The sequence below is a fragment of the Notothenia rossii genome, assembly GCF_949606895.1.
Source record: "Notothenia rossii genome assembly, chromosome: 8".
NCBI lineage: Eukaryota > Metazoa > Chordata > Actinopteri > Perciformes > Nototheniidae > Notothenia > Notothenia rossii.
In genome coordinates this window covers 17,186,923-17,210,899 of record NC_136906.1, presented here as the reverse complement: position 1 = coordinate 17,210,899, position 23,977 = coordinate 17,186,923, and the positions used below count along the sequence as shown (strand labels likewise).

The 23,977-nt window shown below is 41.7% G+C and overlaps 1 protein-coding gene across 3 annotated transcripts in view; it reads left to right on the top strand.

Annotated features, from left to right (window-relative positions):
• Positions 1-23,588, top strand: part of LOC307015427 (E3 ubiquitin-protein ligase rnf213-alpha-like) — a 32,340-nt gene extending 8,752 nt beyond the window's left edge. For 2 of the 3 annotated variants that reach the window (XM_079644022.1, XM_079644023.1), the window contains exons 19-67: positions 70-222; positions 305-924; positions 1,042-1,201; positions 1,289-1,506; positions 1,802-1,939; positions 2,055-2,219; positions 2,461-3,745; positions 3,854-4,032; positions 4,144-4,299; positions 4,390-7,998; positions 8,091-8,215; positions 8,720-8,836; positions 8,916-9,040; positions 9,125-9,247; positions 9,337-9,428; positions 10,501-10,651; positions 10,733-10,865; positions 10,956-11,147; positions 11,236-11,366; positions 11,455-11,612; positions 11,700-11,906; positions 12,047-12,234; positions 12,331-12,451; positions 12,570-12,670; positions 12,760-12,942; positions 13,059-13,225; positions 13,484-13,586; positions 13,694-13,808; positions 13,917-14,124; positions 15,830-16,029; positions 16,130-16,252; positions 16,356-16,466; positions 16,609-16,851; positions 16,931-17,006; positions 17,091-17,125; positions 17,240-17,340; positions 17,446-17,602; positions 17,784-17,958; positions 18,432-18,526; positions 18,625-18,876; positions 19,328-19,460; positions 20,023-20,106; positions 20,187-20,367; positions 20,573-20,774; positions 20,866-20,943; positions 21,361-21,558; positions 21,756-21,845; positions 21,939-22,117; positions 22,660-23,588. In XM_079644022.1, coding sequence (XP_079500148.1) covers positions 70-222; positions 305-924; positions 1,042-1,201; positions 1,289-1,506; positions 1,802-1,939; positions 2,055-2,219; positions 2,461-3,745; positions 3,854-4,032; positions 4,144-4,299; positions 4,390-7,998; positions 8,091-8,215; positions 8,720-8,836; positions 8,916-9,040; positions 9,125-9,247; positions 9,337-9,428; positions 10,501-10,651; positions 10,733-10,865; positions 10,956-11,147; positions 11,236-11,366; positions 11,455-11,612; positions 11,700-11,906; positions 12,047-12,234; positions 12,331-12,451; positions 12,570-12,670; positions 12,760-12,942; positions 13,059-13,225; positions 13,484-13,586; positions 13,694-13,808; positions 13,917-14,124; positions 15,830-16,029; positions 16,130-16,252; positions 16,356-16,466; positions 16,609-16,851; positions 16,931-17,006; positions 17,091-17,125; positions 17,240-17,340; positions 17,446-17,602; positions 17,784-17,958; positions 18,432-18,526; positions 18,625-18,876; positions 19,328-19,460; positions 20,023-20,106; positions 20,187-20,367; positions 20,573-20,774; positions 20,866-20,943; positions 21,361-21,558; positions 21,756-21,845; positions 21,939-22,117; positions 22,660-22,816 — 12,293 coding nt within the window. In that variant the 3' untranslated portion in view covers positions 22,817-23,588. The remainder of the gene's footprint in view (positions 1-69; positions 223-304; positions 925-1,041; positions 1,202-1,288; positions 1,507-1,801; positions 1,940-2,054; positions 2,220-2,460; positions 3,746-3,853; positions 4,033-4,143; positions 4,300-4,389; positions 7,999-8,090; positions 8,216-8,719; positions 8,837-8,915; positions 9,041-9,124; positions 9,248-9,336; positions 9,429-10,500; positions 10,652-10,732; positions 10,866-10,955; positions 11,148-11,235; positions 11,367-11,454; positions 11,613-11,699; positions 11,907-12,046; positions 12,235-12,330; positions 12,452-12,569; positions 12,671-12,759; positions 12,943-13,058; positions 13,226-13,483; positions 13,587-13,693; positions 13,809-13,916; positions 14,125-15,829; positions 16,030-16,129; positions 16,253-16,355; positions 16,467-16,608; positions 16,852-16,930; positions 17,007-17,090; positions 17,126-17,239; positions 17,341-17,445; positions 17,603-17,783; positions 17,959-18,431; positions 18,527-18,624; positions 18,877-19,327; positions 19,461-20,022; positions 20,107-20,186; positions 20,368-20,572; positions 20,775-20,865; positions 20,944-21,360; positions 21,559-21,755; positions 21,846-21,938; positions 22,118-22,659) is intronic. The other variant, XM_079644024.1, reaches the window with a different exon arrangement.
• The last annotated feature ends 389 nt before the right edge of the window (positions 23,589-23,977 follow it).

Sequence of the window (23,977 nt, the reverse complement as noted above, 5' to 3'; positions counted from 1 at the left end):
CTATTTCATTTCATTTATCAAGCATAATAGTAACCTTGAGATGTGTGTGTTTGAATTGATATTTGACAGAATGCCTCTCTGAGAATGAACAATACAGGGATAATGGCAAAATGAAGAGGCTGTTACAATGCAGAGAGGATGAATTGAACAATGTGTACCATGAGAAGGAGCTTGTGGACATTGTCTTAACAATGAGCCACAAACTTGGGGAACATATGACAGGTATGGTGGAAAATCCTTCTGTTTGGTTTCCTTATCATAGTTGCAGCAGAGCTAACGTATGCTTATTTCATTTCCATGACAGTTGATCTTGAGGACATGGAAGAGAGAAAGCATGTGAACGTGGAATCGATGCAGCTGAACAGTTTTATGGAGGTTCATCCATTTGATCGGCTGCCCCCACCTGATGCGGGTGTTGTCACCTACTTTAAACTGGGTGAAGAAATCAAAAACATGGCCGAGATCCTGTTCACCTTCAGAGACAGTCATATATTCAAAGTGTGTTGGGAGAATCAAGCCAAACGCATGGTTGCAGAAGAAATGCCAGATGCCGACCCTGGTGCACTTCAAATAGCGGACATTAATGCAACACCAGAAATGATACACGATGACATTTTCGAGCCTTGCTATGGTGAATACAAAGGCATCTACACTCGTCTGAAGAATAGCAGTATAACGCTCGAGGAGGTAAACCAGCTTTTCCATGATTACAAGGGCAGGTACGAAGAGCTTGCAAAGGACCTGGAGATCATGTGCAGAATTGATAAATCCACTGACACACAGTGGATCCACAGCAGGGTTCAACAGATCGAGCAGTATCACGAACTTCATCTAGCTGTGGCCTCGGCTCAAATCATCATGAAGGTCAAAGAGGCGCTTTGTCTCCAGGGGGACTTCAGGGTTCTGGAGACACTCACTGAAGTTGTAAGTGGCTATGAACTAAGTATATTGCACCCAACAAAGATTCCACATTATGTGAAAATCAATACTGCTATATCTATTTTTTTTTAATATTTTCTTTTCACATTCTTCTCCCTTCAGAGCCAGGCAGACTTCCAGAACGAGCCGCTGAATCGGATTGACAATCACTTGATCCAGGCAAAGATAGTGCTGGTGGACATCACTGAGGCTCGCAGACTGTGCCTGCAGGAGCTGGGACTCCGAGGACACTTTGTAAACTGGGTTAAAGATTCACTTGAAGGTAAGAACAGTTACAATATGCTGTATTAAAAAGGCTTTTATTGCTGATTCAGGCAAATTAGCTAAAACAATTATTATTTGCTTTCAGATATCAATGAGTTGAAGGTGTTCGTTGACCTGGCTTCCATCTCCGCGGGAGAGAATGACATGGATGTGGATCGTGTCGCCTGCTTCCATGATGCTGTCCAAGGATATTCTTCAATGCTTTATGAGCTCAAACAAGATGCTGGTTTCAACATCTTCAAAGAGGTGCTCGAGAAGCTCTGGAAAGCTTTGAAGAATGACAGCAAACTACCAGATAAACTGGTGAGAAAGCCAATACTTCTTCTGAAATATTAAAGCTTAAAACGTACTTGTGTTAAAAATAACCCGTGTTGACATTGTTTCTCTGTTGTTACGGACAATTTACTTAGTTACACATTTGTTGAAGGAGACAATCCTCTGACATAAAATAATAATAGCGATTGCAAACAGTAAATTAACTACAAACACTTGTGTGAATGTTTTTATCATACAGTTAGGCTAATTAGATTAACCCCAAGTATTTGTAATAGAAACGGAATATTAATCAGCACATTGCCAATCTTATCTTGTTTTTTAGAGGGACAGTGCACGGCATTTGGAATGGCTGAAGACTGTGAAGGACAGTCATGGATCGGTGGAGCTGTCATCTCTTTCCTTAGCATCAGCCATCAACAGCAAGGGTATCTACCTCATCAGTGCACAAAATGTAAAAAAGGTAAATAACAAAATCCAAGATGATAGCAACCTTACATACATGAAGTACAGAGGTTGTCTCTGAGAAAGTTCCTACAGAATTATGTATGAGATTATATTTCTGTTTTTCGTTCCAGTTGAGTCTTGACTCCGCCCTGAAGCTGCAGATTCCAGAGGAGAATGATGAGGGTCAGAGGATGCGCTGGTATTCTCTTGAGGACCTTCGAGAGCTGCAGAACAAACTTATGCTCATGTCTGGCAAAGGGGATCAAGGGCAGAATGAAGTTGATCACTTTGCAGAGGTATATTGAAATTGTTCTCTCATCCGCTAGGTCATTTCAGTTTACCATAAAACCAATTGTTCTATATGGGTTCATAATAATAATAATAAAAAACAATTATTCAGTTTTTTCTATCTTTCAAAGTTTAACACATTTCTTTAAATATTGAATATACCATATACAGTGTGTCTCCTGACTACCAAGTACATACAAAAGATGATTCAATGTGTAATCTGACGATAGGTTTGTATTTATTTTTCAGGTTTTTGCTAGTGTTCAAAGACTAGCTGAGGCATTCATTGCCCTCTACACTGCTGGGAATCCTCTTTTCAGGCACTGGGAAGCACAGATCAACTGCAGTTTGAGCAGTAAGGAACCCAGCATTATGATGGACTTCAACCTGGGCAGTGTTCTCAGTGTTGTCATTGTGGAGGGCAGCATAGTAGAGCAGCTTCCTGAATTTTGCAGGAGAATTGAGAAATGCCTAGATTATTGGATGAACTTTGTGGACAAACAGAGGTCCGAGCATTACTACCTGAACTACTACACAGCCGAACAGATTGTCTACCTCTGCAGCCAGTTGACTCAGCAAAATGTGGCCAAAATTGAGGACCAAGTTCTCATGATGCTCTCATTTGTCAAGCCAAATTGCACAGCTTCAGACTTGAGGCAGGTCTGGCATAAACTCCAGTATGAGATCCTCACCAAACCACAAGAGCAAAATGAAGAAATTGAGTATCAGACTTTTGTTATCGTGCCAACAAGTGAGCTGGGAGACACAGACTTTGCCAATGAGATGGATTCTCTCAGTCTTGTGGTCCAAGCAAATGGTGTGCAAACATTTTATCAGATATGGAATGCTTATATGAAAGACATGAAAACGTATCTTCCGCACATTCTTGATATACAAAGTCTTGGAAGACTGTTGGAATTACTAGCCAACAAAGAAGAAGATAGTGAAGAAGATGAGAGTGATGAAGACATTTCTGATGATGACACCAGACATTTAATTCTGAGGCAGCTACCCAAAGGCCTGGCCGCCGGAAATCCAAACCTCATTGTTTGCCCGCACGGTGAGGTGTTGACATCTTGCATCTCCATTTACATGAGTAGTGAAGCAGAGTCACTTCCCACCTATGATGAAGTCCTTCTGTGCAACTCCTCAACATCGTACGAACAGGTGGAGCTATTCCTCAGACGCTGTCTCAGCCAAGGGTACAGGGGACAGAAGATATACACTCTGCTGTACGGAGATCTGCTCACTTATGATGTGAGCTCTAAAGTTGAGAACTTCTTTCAGAGAAGGAAAATGCAGAGCCGAAAAGACTATAGACTTGTCCTCATCTGCAGCTCTGAAAGAGAAAATGCCTATCTTCCTTCAGCTTTCAGCCAGTACAGATTGCACATGGTTCCCCAGGAGCCATTGGACGGGATCGAGAGATACCTCCACAAACACTACGTTGTTCCAGCAGATCGATGCAGCGCTGCAGCTGTGTTCAAGGACCGCCTGCGCGTCGGTGTTGTGTCGTCCAAAAGAGCTGGTGTTGGTTAGTACATGTTTACAGTACTCAGCTGTTTCAAAATGATGATGGTGAACTTAAGTAAACTCTTAAGAGTATTAATACCCATAATAAAAACGTTCTTTTTAAATGCAGGTAAATCTCTCTACATCAAGAGGCTGTATGAAAAACTGAAACACTCCAAAAAGCCATCAAGGATGAAATGCATTCGCCTGATTGAACCAAATGTTGACGAGAATGTCATCCTTCAATCTTTGTTGAACACCCCCAAAGGTGAAGAACTCACGATGTTCCATTTTGACGTCACATCATCGGTAAATATGAATCTTAATGCTTATCTTGGTTTAATATTGCCTAATAAATATTTAGTAACTCGAAAGCTTACATATAAGGTTAATTGGGCTATGTTTTATGTGATTCAAAAGGTGCAGAAAGGTCTCCATGAGTTTCTTTTCAAATTGTTGATCCTGCGCTATTTGATGGACTCTGAGGGAAAGACGTGGAAGTGCAGTGACAAGCAGCTGTATCTCATTGAGATGTTAGAGCCGACTGACATGTCAACTAGAAATGTTTCACGGCAGGTAAGACTTTTAACTTTTTGGGAATTATGCTAATCATTCGACATCTGATTCTTAAACCGTTGTGTTTTTATTTTCTCTTTTTCTGCATAGGCCGAAACTTTGAACAGCACATTCACACGTTTGTTTCCAAATATTTTCTGCCGACCACCCAAAGAAGTGCTAATGTTGGAGGTCAAGAAGCAAGATGATCCTTCTTTTGAGACCAATGAAGAACCACTAATGGATAAAGAAGAATACAGAAGTGCAGCCTTTCAGCGGCCATACCAGTATCTCACACGGTTTCATAACCACGATGATCTCGATTTGTTCAAATACCAGGATGTTGAAGGGTCACAGGTTGAATGCCTTCAGATGCTTCTCATGTTCTGTGGAATGATGGATCCATCCTGGGCAGAGCTGAGAAATTTTGCATGGTTCCTCAATCTTCAGCTGAAAGACTGTGAGTCATCCGTTTTTTGTGACCCTGAGTTAACAGGAGACACTGGATTGACTGGTTTCAAAACCTTTGTGGTGGACTTCATGATTCTGATGGCAAAAGACTTTGCCACTCCATCACTAAGCATCTCTGACCAGAGTCCTGGCAGGATGCAGATGGACATGACTGGTGTCAGAGACGAAGACTTGGCTCCTTTTCTGATCAGAAAGAGATGGGAAACAGAACCACATCCATACATCTTCTTTAATGATGACCATGTGTCCATGACCTTTATTGGCTTCCATCTTGAGCCCAATGGACCGAACTCTGTTGATGCCATCGATCCCACTTCTGGAAGGGTGATAAAAAAGAATGTCATGACACAGGCATTGTATGAAGGCCTCAAACTACAGAGAGTCCCTTTCAACATGGACTTCGATGTCCTTCCAAGAGGAGAGAAAATAGAGCGACTCTGCAATGTTCTTGGTATCCAGTGGCCCCTTGACCCTGATGAAACCTATGAGCTTACCACTGACAACATACTGAAGATGTTAGCAATCCATATGCGCTTCAGGTGTGGCATCCCTGTCATTATCATGGGAGAGACAGGTTGTGGTAAGACAAGGCTCATTAAATTCCTTTGTGAGTTGCGAAGGAGTGGAGTGGCCACTGAGAACATGAAACTGGTCAAGGTGCATGGGGGCACAACTTCTGAGATGATTTACACCAAGATCAGAGAAGCTCAAGACCTTGCTTCGATCAACAAGGGAGACTATGGTTTTGAATCTGTTCTCTTTTTTGATGAAGCCAACACAACCGATGCCATTAGCAGTATTAAGGAGGTCCTCTGTGACAAGACAGTCAAGGGGGAAAGTTTGACATCCGACTGTGGATTGCAGATCATTGCAGCATGCAACCCTTACCGAAAGCACACGGATGAGATGATTCAGAGGTTAGAATCTGCCGGCCTTGGGTACAGAGTTCGGGCTGAAGAGTCAGATGAAAAGCTTGGGTCCATTCCCCTCCGACAGTTAGTCTACAGAGTTCAAGCATTACCACCAAGCATGATTCCTCTGGTGTGGGACTTTGGACAGTTAAACGATCAAACAGAGAAAATATACATCCAGCAGATTGTGCAAAGAGTGGTTGAAAAAAAGGCCATTCCTCAAACTTACATCAAGTGCATCACTGATGCCCTCTCAGCTTCACAGAAGTACATGCGGACAAAAAAGGATGAATGCAGCTTTGTCAGCCTGAGAGATGTTGAACGCTGCATGCAGTCTTTTGTTTGGTTCCACGACAACCACATCAAGTTGTTTGCAGAGCTAAAAGATTTTGAGAGTAAACAGAAAGCTGAGAAGAATGAAAGGCATCACAGACAGCAGGAGGAGGTCAGAGACCCTGTTCTCTGGTCTCTAGTCATGGCCATTGGAGTGTGCTACCATGCCTGCTTAGAGAAAAAGGAAAAATACAGACAGAAAATCAGCAAAAGCCTACAACCACCATACAGCCCAGAAAAAGTAATGCAGGAAATCACACTAATGCAGGATTTGCTTTTGAGCGGTGTTCCAATGGGGGATACCATTGCGAGAAACAGCGCACTGAAAGAGAATGTCTTCATGATGGTCATCTGCATTGAGCTAAAAATCCCTCTCTTCCTAGTTGGGAAACCTGGCAGTTCAAAATCTCTGTCTAAAACTCTTGTGGCTGATGCAATGCAGGGCCAAGCTGCTCATTCAGATCTCTACAAAGGGTTTAAACAAATCCATTTGGTCTCCTTCCAGTGTAGCCCTCATTCAACACCAGAAGGCATCATTAATACATTCAAACAATGCGGACGCTTCCAGGAAGGGAAGAACCTGGCTGAGTACATTTCAGTCGTGGTTCTTGATGAGATTGGTCTGGCTGAGGACTCTCCAAAAATGCCACTGAAAACCCTCCATCCACTGCTAGAAGAGGGATGCATTGATGATGAGCCACTACCACACAAAAAGGTTGGATTCATTGGCATCTCAAACTGGGCTTTAGACCCTGCAAAGATGAACAGAGGCATTTTTGTCTCCCGTGGTGACCCTGATGAGAGGGAACTCATTGAGAGTGCTAAAGGCATATGCAAATCTGATGCAATGGTTTTGGATAAAGTCAGGGATTTATTCCAGCCCTTTGCAAGAGCCTACTTGAACATCTGCAAAAAAGGCAAAGGCTTTTTTGGTCTACGTGACTATTACAGCTTGATTAAGATGATTTTTGCAGTGGCCAAAGCTTCTCAAAGGAATCCCACTCCAGAAGAAACCATAAAGGCAGTGTTGAGAAATTTCAGTGGAAAGGATGATGTTGACGCAGTTTCCGTCTTTACCAAAACAATGAATTTTCCACAGGACCTGGATAACATCAGTGCCATTGAGTTTGTGAAGGAAAACATTCAGTCGGTTGGACAAGAAGAATGTCGTTACCTGCTGGTACTGACAAAAAACTATGCAGCGCTACAAATCTTGCAGCAAACCTTCTTTTCAGAAAATGGTCAGCCAGAAATAATCTTTGGATCCAGTTTCCCAAAAGACCAAGAGTACACCCAAATCTGCCGCAACATCAACAGAGTAAAGGTCTGCATGGAGACAGGTCAAACGGTTGTTCTCCTAAACTTGCAAAACCTCTATGAAAGCCTGTACGATGCCCTCAACCAATACTATGTTTGGTTGGGAGGACAGAAATATGTGGATCTTGGACTGGGAACTCACCGTGTCAAATGCCGGGTGCACAGGAACTTCCGGCTGATTGTCATTGAGGAAAGAGAGGTTGTCTACAAACAGTTTCCAATACCTCTCATCAACAGGCTGGAGAAACATTACATGGACATCCACACTGTCCTTAAAACCGAGCAGACGAAGATTGCGGAAGAACTGGAGGGATGGTTGAAACTCTTTGTCTCTCTCAGCAATCAACACGCAACAGTAGCTCAGGCTTACAAGTACCAACCGCCAGACGTCTTTATCGGCTACCACTCAGACACATGTGCTTCAGTGGTACTACAAGTTGTAGAAACGCAGAAGGACAGTTTGGACATCTCAGATCCTGAGAGGAGAGTACTGGATGAGGCAAAACTCATACTGCTCAGATGTGCCACACCAGACTCAGTTGTGCGGTTGGACTGCACAGGCCTTCCCAAAGTGGAGAGTGAAAATCTGGCCAGAGTTTACTTCGAAGAGCAGAATAACAGCTGCTTAGCCGACTTCATTCTTGCACACACAATGCAGGAAGTCCATTGCCACTCCTTCTTCACAGAGGTAACCTAAAAGTTGTTATGTTGTTATAGTGGTTTCAAATACATGCTCGCAAGCATTTATAAGGCCTTGATACTTCTCATTTCAAACCACAGGTGACGACATTCTCCAGACTTCTGACAGCTTCTGACCTTGATACACTAGAACAAGTGTTGAATAGTGTTGAGCTTCTGTCACTCCAGCAGTTTGACACGGAGTACTCGTTCCTGAAGAAAATTAGGTTTGTTGATATTTTGAGAAATGTATTAGTTTAGATTTTCTAAAATATGTGGCTCTGTTAAACTGAAATAACCTGAAACGTGTTGGTATTCTCATAGAGTCAACACAATTATGCAGAAAGTAAATGTTCTTCTTAATAATGGTATAGTAAGTTGTAAAAAAACTATTCAAAGGAGAAACATTTTTTTTTCCGAAATGGAACTGTTCCAACATGACTGTTAATCAATATCTTGACTAACAGGTTCATAATATGTGGCCATTTTATCCAAGCTTCAGCAACGTGCAACAAAACAATCTATATTGATAAAAACACTATAGGCAAATGAATTTTGTTCTTGGGGTGAACTGTCTTTTTTTAAATGTCCATTAAATATATCCTTTGTTACAGTATTTGTAAGGGGTATAATGTATGTTCAGAAAAGCATTGAATTATTATTACCAAGAACATACACTTCTGATCTTTCAGTATGTTGTCAGTCAACTTCAATTCCCTGTTTTCTTGTAGGAACTTCCTCACAGCTGATAATGGAAGCAGTAACACTGGACCCCCCAACAAGATCCTCCTCATTCAGAGTGATTTCGACGAAGCCTCTCGCAGTGCCCATCTCATTGCATCTGCAAAGTAGGTCAAACATTTCCTCTTTGTTGGTTATATGTCCATTTTGGGATTCGCCATATTTAGTTTTGCTGTTTTCTTTTAGATATTCATCCATGAATGAAATCAACAAGATAACTCACGAGAGCAACGGAAGCAGGGTGTTTGTCTACTTTATCACCAGACTGCCAAGAATGGAAGGAGGGACTTCCTACATCGGCTTTCATGGAGGTAAAGTTAATAAGAGTTGTGATTTTTATTTTATTTTTTTATCGAATGGTTGAAGAATAATCCGACACATGTTAATATTTACAGGCCCCTGGAGATCAGTTCACATTGATGACCTCAGACGGTCAAAGGACATTGTGTCAGACATCAAAGCCTTGCAAAACATGACAATCAGCCAAATGTTTGAAACAAAGATGAGCCAGCCTGAAGGTAACGATTCATAATTAATCGATAGCAAATTATTATTTCCTCTATGTATAATCTTGGTGGCATTAAGTTACAAACTTTTTTTTCTATAGCCATGGAAGTGGATGACTTGTATACTGAGAATGAGCATGAGGAAGCAGAGGAAAATGCAGAGGAAAATGCAGAGGAAAATGCAGAAGGAAATGTGAGTACAGACGGATACAACATACATGTGTTGTTGTGGGAAAAACACACACTCAAAGGTCCCATGTCATGCTTTTCCGGTTATTACCCGTCCCCTTGTTTGTTATGAAGGTTTTTCTGCATGTAAACGGTCTGCAAAGTCACAACCCCTCAAAGTACACCCTGTAGCGAGTAAAACTCTAACACCGGAAATACCGGTCTATGCTGCCCCAGAACGCCTCGTTGGAGATTTCTCTTTTTCTTCCTGGGTACAGTGACGTGACCATACCCAAATGGACCTATTGGTCCAAATGGACCAATCCGTGGAGCTCCTCTCACACACACACACACACACTCTCAGCGATGAAACTGTGATGCACTGGGGTGCGGGTGCCAGTGGAGCCTCGCAGATGGGGGTTGCTGCAGCCCCCTCAGCACCCCTTCCCGCGTCCATTCGCGATGTCTTGCTGTCTCAGGAAATGAACCCAGCTCAACGCTAGGTCCGTGCAACGTCCCGCCAACACGGCAGCCAGACCCAACGCAGCATTCTCATCTGTTTGTCATTACTTTTGTCATTTTCTGGTTGCTAACGCCATTGTAACACATAATCACTGATGTTCCACTGTAACGGTGGTGGACTCATCAGAACATAGTGGGCTCACAGGGAGGGGCGGGCAGGAGCTCCAACAAGCCGTGTAGGACAGAGTGAATACACATACTATACAGAGATGCTGTATGAGAAACCAATGTGAGTTTGAAATATTGCACAATATAAATCTATTCTAGTAGACCTCAACAATGGAATTATGATCAGTAGAAATGGCCATGACATGGGACCTTTTTAAAATATGTTTTTCTTTAATTTGCCATTAATTAAAAAAAATCTACACTTACAGTTTAATCAGAATCAGTTTTATTACCATCTAGGTTTACATATACGAAAGCAAATTCCCTTGGTAACCTACTTGGTAATAAAACCGATTCTTAATGTTGGACAGATGTGCTTTCAGTCAGTTGTCTGAAACAGATTATATGTCATGTTATTTTGGGTTGCTTGTGCTACCAGCTTTTAACCACTATGTTCCCTGCTGCAGGGCTGGGAAAACGCTGTGGACACGACAGCGCTGGTGCGGAGCTGCGTGCAGAGTGCAGTCGGCATGCTCAGGGACCAGGTGGAAGGTGGCCGCAGTACTCGGAGAGTTGAGATCCTGCTGACACTCCTCAGTGACAACGACGAAGTAAAAGGTACTAGCAACACTTTTCTTTCACTGGTGTTGTTATTTTACAGCAGTTGCAGTGTTCATGATCTTATCTTTCTATTCTCAGGGGAATTTTTGCAAACTGTAAAGAAGCATCTTCACTCATTGCTGGCGACTCATGATGGTTTATCCATTAAAAGCAACTGGGTTATTAAGGAGGCCTCAAACATTGACGCATTGCAAGAGGGAGGCACTTTCAGGTTAGTGCCACAGAATACACATGTTCTGTTTGCCTCAACAATCATATTTTTTTATGAACTGCACTGTTAACATTTTGTCTGTTGTGACAGGCACACCTTATGGAAGCGTGTTCAGGCTGTGGTCATTCCCCTCTTGGCTCAACTGGTTTCAGTCATTGACCGCGATCAAAACATGAACATCCTACTCAATGAAAAGTGTGGTGGATTTGTCAAGAGGCTTTGGTTAGATATCTTTGGCAATGATAAGCTGCTGGAAATCCCACACCTAACACTGGACCCCAAGTGAGTTATGGTTATGATGAATAAAGGTCATAAGATTTAACAAACTGTTAACATATTTCAAGTTTTTGTTGTTTTTCTCTTTTGACAGCTCTGAGACAAAAACAATCCTGGTGCAGAACTACATTGCCCAAGACAGGAACATGAGCTGCAGCATGCCCTTCAGCTGGAGGATCAAGGACTACCTGGAGGAACTCTGGGTTCATGCCCTTCAACGTGAAGGTAATGGCCTGTTATCAGCTACTCTACATTAGTGCTATGTTATCACCATGATGTTGATGTTGTGTAAACAAATGTGTATGTCTGTTAGGCCAAACCCAACAAGATTTCGATGAGTTCTTTTGGAAGACACCACTGGGGCGATACATTGAGAAAGCAGACCGAGAGATGCAGACAGAGTTTTTCCAACGCTACCTTCAGGATTTCATCTCCATGACAATGAACGTGACATGTCAGGAAGATTTGGAGGTTGTTTTGACTTGCAGCCATTGATTAATCTAGATCTGTGTGGTGTTAGTGCATGTTAATCCTCATGCACGTCATACTCTTTTCCAGCTCCTGTGTGGTGCCCTGAACTGTTGCGTCAATGAGCTGCGTTTGCAGCTCAATAATACGGATACAGTGACATCTCTTCCATGGGTCCATGCTGCTTATCATAAGTTCAAGAACCGTCTTCAGAACTTCTCCAGAATGATTTGCATTGAGCCCGGGGTGACCCAGCATCTGTTGAAGAATCATCATACCAGAGACGGGGTTGAACTGGTGAGCCTCAAAAGACCGTTTTCTTTAAGGTTTTTAAAATTGCCAAGCATGACTTATGAATGTTTGGTATTTTAGTATTATTAACGTTGTCTGTTTAGTGGCCTGTGATGTGTAGTAATACATTTCCCTCTGTCTTAAAGGTCCTTGATGTGTATGCTGCTTTAGCATGTGTGGAGTACCTGGAGCCTAGATCCCTGGACACAGATGCCCAAAGACAAGACTGGCTCAGACAGGTCAAAAAACTCCATGTTCCCATTGAGTTGATCTGCTCTGAGGACAGTGCGAGAAGCTATGGAGACAGGTGCAAGGCTATCGTCCACAGAGTACAGTAAGTCAAGCTTAATACAATTTTATATCCAACATTTACCAGTAGAAAGTGCTTCAGCTACATTAAGATTGCTCGTTTCTATTTCTTTATTCTTAGAGCTGGATGGAATCGGATATTCTCTCTCTCTCTGTTTGTGGAACATATGTTGTTGGGCATTGAGCTGGTAGAGAAGAAGCTGACACCTCTGCTTTTGAAGCATACAAAAGAGCTTTGCAAGGTTGATACGTGTTCTTTTATATTTTTTAAGAATTTTAATAACATAAATTAATTGAATTGCCATAAACCACAGTAATTCCTCTGTTTATAGACAACATGTTATGTTTCCTTTCTCATAGATTCTGGAAAAAAATGCAGACCTCAAAACTCAGGAGTGCTTTGAGGCAGTAATCAGTTTGCTCAAGAACTGCAAAGATGGAGCCATTGAATGCATCTTCAGGTAAAAACTCACTGCCTGCATTTCATCGGAATCACCCCTACTGTTCTTCGCCTCCACCTGATGTCTTCACCTAATTTGTTTTGTTTCAGGTTTGGTCTTACGCTGTGCCCAGTGTGTATGGGAGACGCCCAAGATCCGGTCTGCCTGCCATGTGAACACATCTACTGTTTAGCCTGTATCAGACAGTGGTTGGTTCCCGGTCAGATGTACTGTCCCCTCTGCATGCAGCCAGTTAACGACGACTTCCCCATGGTTCCTTCAGATGCCATAAGGTTGGTTACTCCTTTGATGAACTGTACTGTTATTTGAAGCTTCATGCGTTGTGAATCTGGCATCTAGCGAATTTGACCTCAAAACTATTAAACTATGCGTCTCTTATTTATTGCAGGATTCTTATCAAACAACATGCTCAGTTCAGGAAGCAGTGCAATGCTTTCTTCATTGACCTGGTGTCCACCGTGTGCTTCAAAGACAACTCTCCCCCCTGTTCAGCTGTCATTCATAATTTGCTGTCCTTTCTCATGGTGGAGGCCAACCATGTTGCAACTCTCGGAGGTAAGACACTTGTTGTTTTTGTTTATTTTAAAGATATTTTTTGGGCCAGAGAGTGCCTTTATTTGAGATATAGAGTGAAAGGGGGAAAAAGCTCGGGACTCGAACCGTCTTCATTGGCAGCGGTCTCCTAATATGGGCCGCCAGCTCTAAACACTAAGCTATCAGGCGGCCCAGGCAGGACCCTCGTGTCCACAACCATGTCTTTGCCTATACCCTGTATATGCTTCATCAGCTCTGACTATACTTTTTTCTTTCCAGTCAATCGGCAAATTCTGACAAAGGTGCTCTCTCCGTTTGATGACTCTGTGGATAAAAATCCAGTGGTTCGGTCAGTGGTGCTCAAACTTCTGATGAAGTACAGGTGAGGTGATGCTGTGGCACATTGCATAAAGCCTACTTAATGTATGTACAATTCTAAGATTGTTTGCGTTGTTTATCATTTTTGTCTGAATTGTCCTTTTTCTGAAGCTTCGATGAAGTTAAAGGTTACCTGCAGGAGCATCTGGTGGAAGTTGAGCAGAGCATCATCTTGGAGGAGTCAGACAAAAATGAACTCTACTCGTTGTACTTGAACTGCCTGGAGGTACTCAAGAATTCTTGGTCTGCTGTATATTTCAAATAAAGCCTGTCAGCATCCGTAAATTAAATGCAAATAGTATTGAATAGTAGGGTCTCTTTTTCATTTCTTTAGGATTCCATGTTTGAAAGGTTGCAGTTCAGGTCCATTGCAGACCAACAGCGGTATCTGAAGGATGAAAGTGCCTTCTTGACTGACTACCTGCAATCACATGACCAGTCTGCTGAAAAAGCCACTGTGGAGTATCTGCAGCAAATGGCCAGAGTGCGTATGGACCTGGATATGGCTGCAACCCTCATTATGGAAAAACTCAGAAACCCTGGTGCGTAAATGACATATACGATACAATACGATACGATAATACTTTATTTGTCAGATCAAGTCTGAAATTTGACTTGCGTCACAGCAGCTCCATGTCCCACATCAACAGACAAGTATCCAGACACAATACATAAAACACAAACAACAAACATTTAACATAACAGCACAATCAGTGAGAGAAAACATGCTCAAAGAGCCTTCAGCGTGCATTTGATTTGGGATTTAGCTCTGTGTTTACTGTGAGGATTGACTGATGCACAAAGGGTCTGACTTTATTGAATGGTGGGACCCTGTATCTCCGATTAGATGGCAGCAGTTCATATTCACTGTTCAGAACATGGTTTGGGTCAGAGATGATGTTGTTGGACAGCCTCACTAGGTTGTTATGATGAGTCATAGAGTCTCTGACAGGTTGACCAACAATCTTTGAGCAGATTTTTAACAGGTGGAGCAGTTTTGATTTTAAAGCTGCTGACAAACATTTGTACCAGGTAGTATTGCAGTACTGCAGAATAGACATGATCACAGATGTAAAGAACAACAGAAGAATTTCTCTGCTCGCCCCAAAAGACCTAAGACGGTGGAGAAAATAAATTCTTTGTTTTGTCCTTTTGCACAGATATTCAATGTGATCCTTCCATGACAGCAGGTGGTCAATCATTACACCCAAGTATTTATATGAAACTCCCTGCTTGATTTCATCTGTATGGATGACAATGGGGACTTTATAGGAATCAGACGGTGAGCCAAAAATGATTTCCTCAGTTTTCTTGGTGTGGATCTCAAGAGCATTGTTATCAGTCCACTCAACGACCTGATTCACAGCCTGTTGGTGCAGCTCAGGGTCGTTTGTGTTACTGAGCAGAGATATTATTGCAGTATCATCAGAGTACTTAATGATGACTTGATTTGGTGTGTTGGTACGACAATCATCAGTGTAGAGAGTAAAGAGCACAGTTGAACTCACGCAGCCCTGGGGGGCCCCTACATTGGTTCTGATGGCAGATGACAGGGTTTTGTTAACCTTCACAAGTTGCTCTCTACTAGTGAGGAAAGCAGCATACCAGTAAATAAGGATTTATTTCCATTTTGGCCATTTTTGACACCAAGATGTCTGCTTGTATTGTGTTGAATGCTGATGAGAAGTCTAGGAAGAGGGCTCTTGCATAGGTGTTACGTTTTATCTAAATGTTTAGTGATGATGTGAACCAGAGTGGCCACAGCATCTTCCGTACCGCACCCTTGTTTATAGGCAAATTGTTATGGATCCAGTTTGTCTTGTGTTGTACTGATAAGAAGTCGGAGCAGAATTCTTTCTAGTGATTTCATAATCACAGCGTAGAGGCCGGGGCTCCTCGCCATACCTGTTCGTGTTGTGGCTCAGGTGTGTTTTGAAAAGTTGTATGGCCAGACATGGTCCGCAGAAGGCAAAAGTAATCCACAGGGTCAAAAGCATGGTCTCTCAAAAATGATGTTTCATACAGACAAACAACGTTTTAGAAAATAATTAGCCCAAAAACAAACAAACAAAACACAAGACGGACGGAGCAGCTGAGACGCGGTGCGCAGCCGAGCAGCGCACTTCACGCAGTCCTTGGCCTGGACTCCATATTGTATTAGTTACACACATACTGCACGATTTGTGATTTGTGTGTGTTTTAGAATGCATGCAGTTTAACAAAATGTATTTCTTGTTTTTGTCAAAGCAGAGGCTAAGGATAATGGTCAAAGTGGAACCGAAGCCTTCCTGGCCAGTGTGGTCACCTTGTGTAGGCGCAGTGGAAACGACTGGTATCGAGTCTACTTGATCCGTAAGATCTGCAGCCAACATGGAGTGGAGTTTGTCCTGAAACAACTCAAAGTGGACGACATGCGCTGGCTCTTCCCCGCGGAAGTGCTGCAAAAGGTTCAACATTGTGATTTTTAAGTGTTAGTACCCAGATAAAAGCAATGTTGTATTCCAAAGCTGAAACTAAATAGTGTGGATTTATTTACGTTACACCCAGAGTGAAGAAGCCACCCCAATAGACCAGTTTATTGTGTGTGGGGACGACTACAAGATCATCAGGGAAGCTGTTGCAAAGGGAATAATGGACTGCAAAGTGGACGGACTGGACAAGATTTGCGAGGTAAAGTTACTTACTTGTTGGTAACTGAGCATTTGGTAAGGACCACATTTTTTATTTTAATTGTGAGTTTACATGGATATCTTGTTGCTCTTTTTCTTTACAGGGGTGCAGATGCTCACCACAGGGTAAAACAGTTAATCTTCTGTTGGCGTTGTACAGGGAAGTCACCACTCTCTACAGAGAAGCCAATGCTAGCTTCCACCCCAAGCCCAAGGTAGATCTTCACACCCCCTGATATAACTATTTGTTTATGTAATTTGGGAACGGTTACCCACGCTTTTCTTAACTGGACTCTTTTCTGTCTTTGTCAGTAAACTATACATCTATATATATTAATGAATCTATTTTACCTGCAGCAATTGGAAGTCCTAATGGCCTACATCCAGGACTCCAAAGTCCTTGCCAGCCCACAGGTAAAGGCCTTTGCCAAAGCTCTGGTGACCAACCAGGTGGGGCCGTTGGTTGTTTGTCCCGGGGCTTCTGGTGCAAATTGTGTGCTGGCGGACTTAACCATTCACCTGGCAGCTGTCTTACTCATCAATAACCAGGGGATCTTGGCCCCCCTGCAGCAGCTGGCCATGGCGCCTGCCAACATGCAGGTATGCATATTGTCAACAGCTTCCAGTATTGGCTTTGTCTTCTTTGAAGCCCACCTCATATTTTTATGTTTTGTTACAGGCAGCCTTCTTGCCAACTATGCCTGAGGACATGTTGGCAGTGGCTCAACAAGCTATGGGGCCGTTGCAGTGGTACAGTAAGTCACAGACAAAATGGCACTCACATTTGAAATATCATTGAAAATACTATACAAGTAATTTTGTATTTACTCTTACCATAGATTGTCCAAATGGTCACCCATGCACCATTGGAGAGGTACGTTATGTTCTGTCTGAATCATAAAAACTTTGCAATCTAGTTGAGTCTCTTTTTTGAAGTATGCTTTTCATACATTGGAAAAAAAAGTTCTTGCGTCTTTTTTTTCTCCAGTGCGGCCAGCCCATGCAAACAAGTGAATGTCCGGACTGTGGTGTTAAAATAGGAGGCGACAACCACATTCCTGCGGCGGGATTTCATGCTGTTCAGTTGCAGTGAGTGTTCTGTGATATAATTTGAGCCACACATCTAATATAAACACTCACTTAGTGTATGTTTTGTTTTCATTTCAATTTATTTTTATTATCTTCCTCTCACAGAGGTGACCGCACTCAGACAGGTCACATCCTCGGTGACGACAGACGCAGGGACAATCCAGACATGTTGGACACAAAGAGCATGTCACCAGTTCCCTTCACCATGGCCCGCATGCTCAATCACATGGCCATGCTACTGGGTGCCCACAGCTGCCCACAGGTACTGGAAAGTTATCATGGACACCCTCTCTTCCTGCAAATTATTCTTGATTGTTTGGAGAATCTCCAGATAAAATGCTCACAAACCATACAAACCCCATTATGTATGTGTTATAGAACTACGCTTTTAGCATTTAAGAGAATGGGGTCTGGTCAGTCATCCACTGTATTTGTGTTTCTAGTCTATCTCGGCCATCATCAAGCCATCAGTCCATGACCCAGGTGCATTTATACTTGCTCATCTGCAAAAGGACTTGAAACATCTCATCAGATCTCTGGGTAAAGGGACAGATGACACAGTCAGCACTGTTCACCTGCTCATCAGCAGCCTCGTGGAACCACAACAACAACCAACATGTAAGGAACAACAAACCTGTAACACAGTCACACGCTTTGAGAATGTTTTGAGATACATAATGATACCAACATCTCTTATCAATATCCGAATATCAGTCTTCCACTTTAGAGCAGCTTTCTCACTGTTTTCATTTCTATTCTAACGGTAGTTAGTTTTTTGCTCTTAAGTCTTGCTCTTATTTTGTTATATTGTTCATTTGCAAGCTGCAGGACAGTGACAGAAAATAGGAAAAAGAAGGGTGTCGCATTAAAATTAAGTACTTTTAAATCACTCCAAAGAAATATGACGTTTAAATCCAGATTGGTATTTGCAGTTCTAATTCTAGCTTTTTGATGCGATGTAAGTGTATCTTAGTATAGAAACTTTTTTTACCTCTCCTACTAAGTTACATTTTGGACCTTTTAAAAAAAAGGACACAATCGATTTACTGGATTACCTTCTACTATTTAACACATCAGGTCTTTCCTTTCAGGGCCTGTTCCTTTTGACAATCTGCTCTCCACCAAAGAAGCTAGAAATGGATGGGAGATGGAAGTGAGCAACACCATCATCACACCTCAGCTGAAGGTAGAAATAATGTATTTCTTCTACGTTTGAACAAATAATACGCATTATTACATTCCAGGATTTAAAAAAAAAAATCCATGTCATTCTCTCCTTCACAGAACTTGGATAGACGGCTTAAGGAAGTGAACAAGTTCCTCCAGGCTGATTCTCGCGTCTCGGCCAATCCAATCATGAAGCTAATGTTTGGAAATCCCAGCCTCTTCTTGACCTCACTTCCCCAGAACTCTCTGATCCACGGCTCTGCGGTGTGGAGCTGCCGGGAGAAAGTGTCTCTGCTGAGCCTCACTCACATTGTGGAGCAGAATGATGGCAAAGACATGCTGCCGGTGCTCTGGAGATTTCTGCATAGGGTAAGGAAACAATGACCAGATTTCAAAAAGCTTTGTCAGGAACTGGACAAAAAAAAGAGACTGGGTGTTATGGCAACCACAATAATTAAATACTGCTTGCATTACATTAAAGAGCACACTTTTGCCCCTATTTGTGCATTACATACACTAAAAGACACAATGTGCAGAATTACAAATAATGTTTTACCATTATATATCTATATAATTGTATTTTTGTTGAAAGACCTCTGACTTCATTGTTAATGGTTCCAGAATGACCAGAAATTGTATGCCACAATATCTGTGCTGATAAATAAAAATATGAATGTAAGGATACTGATGGGGCAAGACCGGCTTACACACAACACATTTTCCTAATTTGTGGCTTCTTTAATATTCACATACTTAACCAGATCTTAAATATAATTTTACAAGCGATTATCTTAACACATCCATTCTTTTTTTTGTTTAGGAAGCGGAGCTCAGACTAGTGAAGCACCTTCCTGATATCCTCACGCTCCAGAGAGATCTGGTCAAGAAGTTTCAAAACATCACTGAGCTGACTTGTGGCACAATTACGGAGTTCCTCCACAGTCAGAAAGCAGGTACTGAAACTAGCTGCCTATGCCAGTGATTTCTCAACTTTTTCAAGTATGACTCACTTGCTAAGATTACACATAGTTCCTACTTAACTCTTTCTCGGAAATGGCATAGCAAAGGAGCTGGCGGTGTAAAGTTCAAAAACCTGCCTGTCAAGGAATGAGTTGTTTTAACCAGGAAGGAGACAAAGAGCTGTTAGACGCATGAGAGGTTTTAATATGCTATAGTCAATCCTCTGTACTGCGGGTCATGTCTCGACTTAATCAGAAACACGTTTAATGCCAAGTAGGTTTACACATAAGAGACATTTGCTTTGGTTTCTAATAAACACAGAAATAAAGTTGGAAAATAAAAGCAATTATAGTAAAAACTTACAAAAAATATTATAAATGAACAAGAACATCTATTCTGTGAAAAGATACAAGCAGTATTTCAGATTGCTGATGGAAGTTGAATATCTGTGCAGTTAGTAGAGTAGCATTGTGGAGAACATGCAAAATAGTCAGAGGACACAAAGATGTGTTTACACTTGGTATTACAATTATGTTTTTTTTTTCATGTGTGCAGCTTCGCTGAAAGCCTGGTATGATAAATACATCAACATCTTCCTAACAACCTGGAATCAGCTCAGAGTGTCTTTGGCCACTAATGGTAAATACAAACAGTTTGATACACTGACACTGGTCTGTCCAACATGATGATCCTACCTAAATTGAAATGTTGTCGTTCAGGTGAAATCAAGATCCCAGCAGAGTTCTGCCAGAATGACCTGGACCACAACAGTGACTTAAAGGTGCTGTTACCACGACGACAAGGCCCAGGCCTGTGCTCCACAGCTCTTGTCAGCTACCTCATCGCCCTGCATAATGACCTGGTGTACTGTGTGGATAAGCACACTGGAGAGGAGACCAGGTGGGGGCGCTCATGCCACATTTTTCGGTTTAACTTCTGCCTCAAACATATACACTAAATTAAAGTGTTGGCTTCACTGAGAGACCAATACAAGGATTGAGACATAACTACAAAACAAAACATGTTTGCAGATATAGTCACATAATACTTTAAGCACAAGCTGCACAGATAGTGTCTGACTGGCCTTTTTTCTCCTTCTACCCAGCTACAAAGTGAGTCCTGCCGATTTGACTGAACTGCACGTAATTCGGTACGAGCTGGACAGAGACCTCATGCCCCTGGTTCTGTCCAACACCCAGTACAGCATAGAGAAAGGCCAGGAGACTCTTCATGAGTATGACTTGCCCAAGATCCAGCAACAGATAATCTCCCGCTACCTATTGGGCAAACCTCTAATCACTCTCAATGTGAGTAGTAAAGGAAAGCACTAGAAAATCACAGAATTATCTTGTGAAATGTGTTAATATATACAACAATCCTTGTGCCCTTTCCCCACAGGGCATTCCAACACTGGTGACCAGACATGACCGCAACTACGAGGTCATCCTGAAGGATGTAAAAGCAAAAGTCCAGCAAGTAAGTACTACAGCTATCATTCATTTTCCACATATGGTATATAAAACCTGTTGGCTCAGGATATGCTTCATCATATTTTCTGATTACTGTCATCTGATCAAAAATATGTTTCTGTTTCTGCTTTGAAAAAGATTCCAGGGTCCATACATTATTTCTGCATCCAATGTTCCCCTCGGTTACCTGCACCCGTCATCAGAATTAGAATCAGAATTCCTTTATCATCCCACAGAGGGGACATTTACAATGATACAGCAAAGAGACAAAAAAAACAGAACACTTTAATATAAAAGTCCTGCACACAATATTTAGAATAAAAATGCTTGCATCTTACAGTACACATTAAAGCCCACACTTAAGCACTACTGTTGTAAATAATGTCCTCATGAGTTGATACAACCTGTGACTGTGTGCCAACAGGAGCCTCTTCAGACTCTCACCCTGTCTGCCATGGCTGGGGAGCTGCACTCCTACAGTGAAGTGTGTGAGGCCTTGTCCTCACTGGAAGTGGCCCTCGGTTTCCTCGCCACGACTGGGGGAGATCCTCTCATGCAGCTGTCCTGCTACCTGGAGGAGGTGCTGCAGATGGGGAACCAGATGGCTCCACATATCTTCAAGGTCAGCCTATCTGGGACACTGATAATTTTATCCTGTTGCATGTTCTCCCGCTACAACAGATATTTCTTTAACGATGTACATAACCCTTAGAATTTGCCAAATCTGCTCCAAAGAGCTACTTTTCTTGTTTTCTTTGTTGGACGAAAATGAACTGATTTATGAGATCTTACTTAATGGTCTCCCTGTTTTGCTTACAGGCCATGAGCATGTGCTGTCTTAAGCATTGTGTGGCTCTGTGGCAGCTGCTGGCCTCACTCAAATCAGAAAATATGCTACGGCTCAAGAGGGTAAGACATCAGTATACAAACACACGGGTGGAAATGGTTTAATTATTCATTAAACATTTTTTTTATCATAAATGCTTTCTCTTTCTTCTTCAGGATCCATTTGTGGAACTCTCAGGGAAGTACAAACAGGCCCTGAGCGAGGAGGAGCACAGGCTGCTCATCGGCTTCTTCTCTAAGAGCAGCGCTGACAGTTTCCTGCTGGAGATGCACGAGTTCCTGGTGCTTGTTCTTAAAAAGTCCAATGCACTTGAAACCTACAGGCCTGACTGGAGGTAAAAACTAAAGGTTTTTGTGAAATGACGTATGATTTGCACATGTCTATATTTTCTTAAAAGTATGTCTTAAATAGAGGCTGGTTCATTCAGGATGAAAGATAGAGATAAGAGGGGAAACCCATCAGCTAAGTGGATGGTTTCATACTCCCACTTTGAGACGCCTTGACTGAATTGAACATGTTGCACACACTAACAAACATGAAGTTCAATTTGGTTAGTCTTGGTTCTATATATTACAACTTTTTACATTTTTGTATTGCAATATTTTCCAATGGAACCATAAAGTTGATATACTATGACTAAGTATAAACTGCACAATTGTGTAACATAGCTATTCACTTAATGTTATATGGATCACAAACTTTCAAAATGTACCTTAAGTCTTAAATCAAGTGTTAAAAAACATATTATTTATTTCATTTAGGGAAAAAAAATGAATGAAAACAAATTATATAGACTGGAGAATTTATATGTAGGTGTGTGTACGTTAGTGTGACGTCAGTTCACATGTATAAATGATATGTTTGTCTTTTTAAAAGCCTGAAAGACACACTGGTGTCTTACATGGAGCGCAAAGACCTGGACACCCCCCCTGATGTGGAGGAGCTATTCCCGGGGGAGATCTGTCTGTCCCAGTATGTTGAAGCCTGGAAGTTCATCGTGGCCTTCAAGCAGGAGCGCGGCCAGCGACAATGACAATGTGATGAAAGGGATGTTTTTGTGTATGCCTTCATTGTGTGATACTATCAAATCCATAAACTTGAAGTTTACAATCATGATGATTCCACAGAATTGAAGTCAGTGTTTTATTTCACACAAATATATGCAGAGCTGATGTGCCTTTTTTAGAGCACTGCTGTTAAGATTCATAATGACTCAAAATATAAATATCATAAAGATTAAAAAAGTGTGCAGTTCACACTCACAGCTCAGCTGTATGAAGAAGTGATCTTTGAAGATTTATTTATTGTCTTCTATTTTTCTAACCGCCAACATGTTGACAGTCTCCATACAGTTTAAAGTCTTCTTTCTTGCACTTTAGTTGTGAACATGTCTGTCCCTAAGAGGCAGAGAACAATCAAAATTCTACTCAGGGACAACATGTGGAATACCTCTGGGCTCTGCAAATCACTTTGACTTGAGTTACTGTACTGGAAGTTCAGTATAATATATCTTTTCACTTTGCTTAAACCAATTGTTTTGTAATTTCCATCCTTTTTTAATCACTGTTCATTCATGTTATTTTGATGTTCCTAGAAGTTGTGTTTTGCCTTTCTTCCACTTTTTTTATTTCATTTAAAGCAAAAGTTTATTTAAGGTTAATAACCTTCTCTTCACATAACTGTTATGTTATGTTCAGCATATTTACTGAATACAATATACTCTTACTGTCTTACTTTCCTATTTTGTTATTCCTGGTATGTGTGCATGGTAAAAGATACTGCATATAATAAAGGATTCCACCTTCTGCATGCTTGTTTTGTGTGTTTTGAGATGATACAATCACATGATATATATGTTTTAAATGTGGCATTTTACTCACATTATGCTGGTTGGCTAGTACAGTATTACTTTGCCAATACATTACGGCAGCATTTTGGTGGAATGTAAATGTTTCCATCTGCCATTGTAGACAGAATTATTTCCTGACTCGTCTATAAATTGGTCTTACATCCTGTAGTCATGGTGGAGTTTGAAAGTAGAATACTTTGCTCAGCAGGGGTTTAGCAACAAGAACACGGATGAAATGTGGATATCGTGCTTAGATTTGCCCCCTGTGAGACTAACATCATTTATGGGAATAAGCAGATTCAATTGTTTTTGTGTGTGTCATGTTGCCATCAGCTTAAAGGGCAC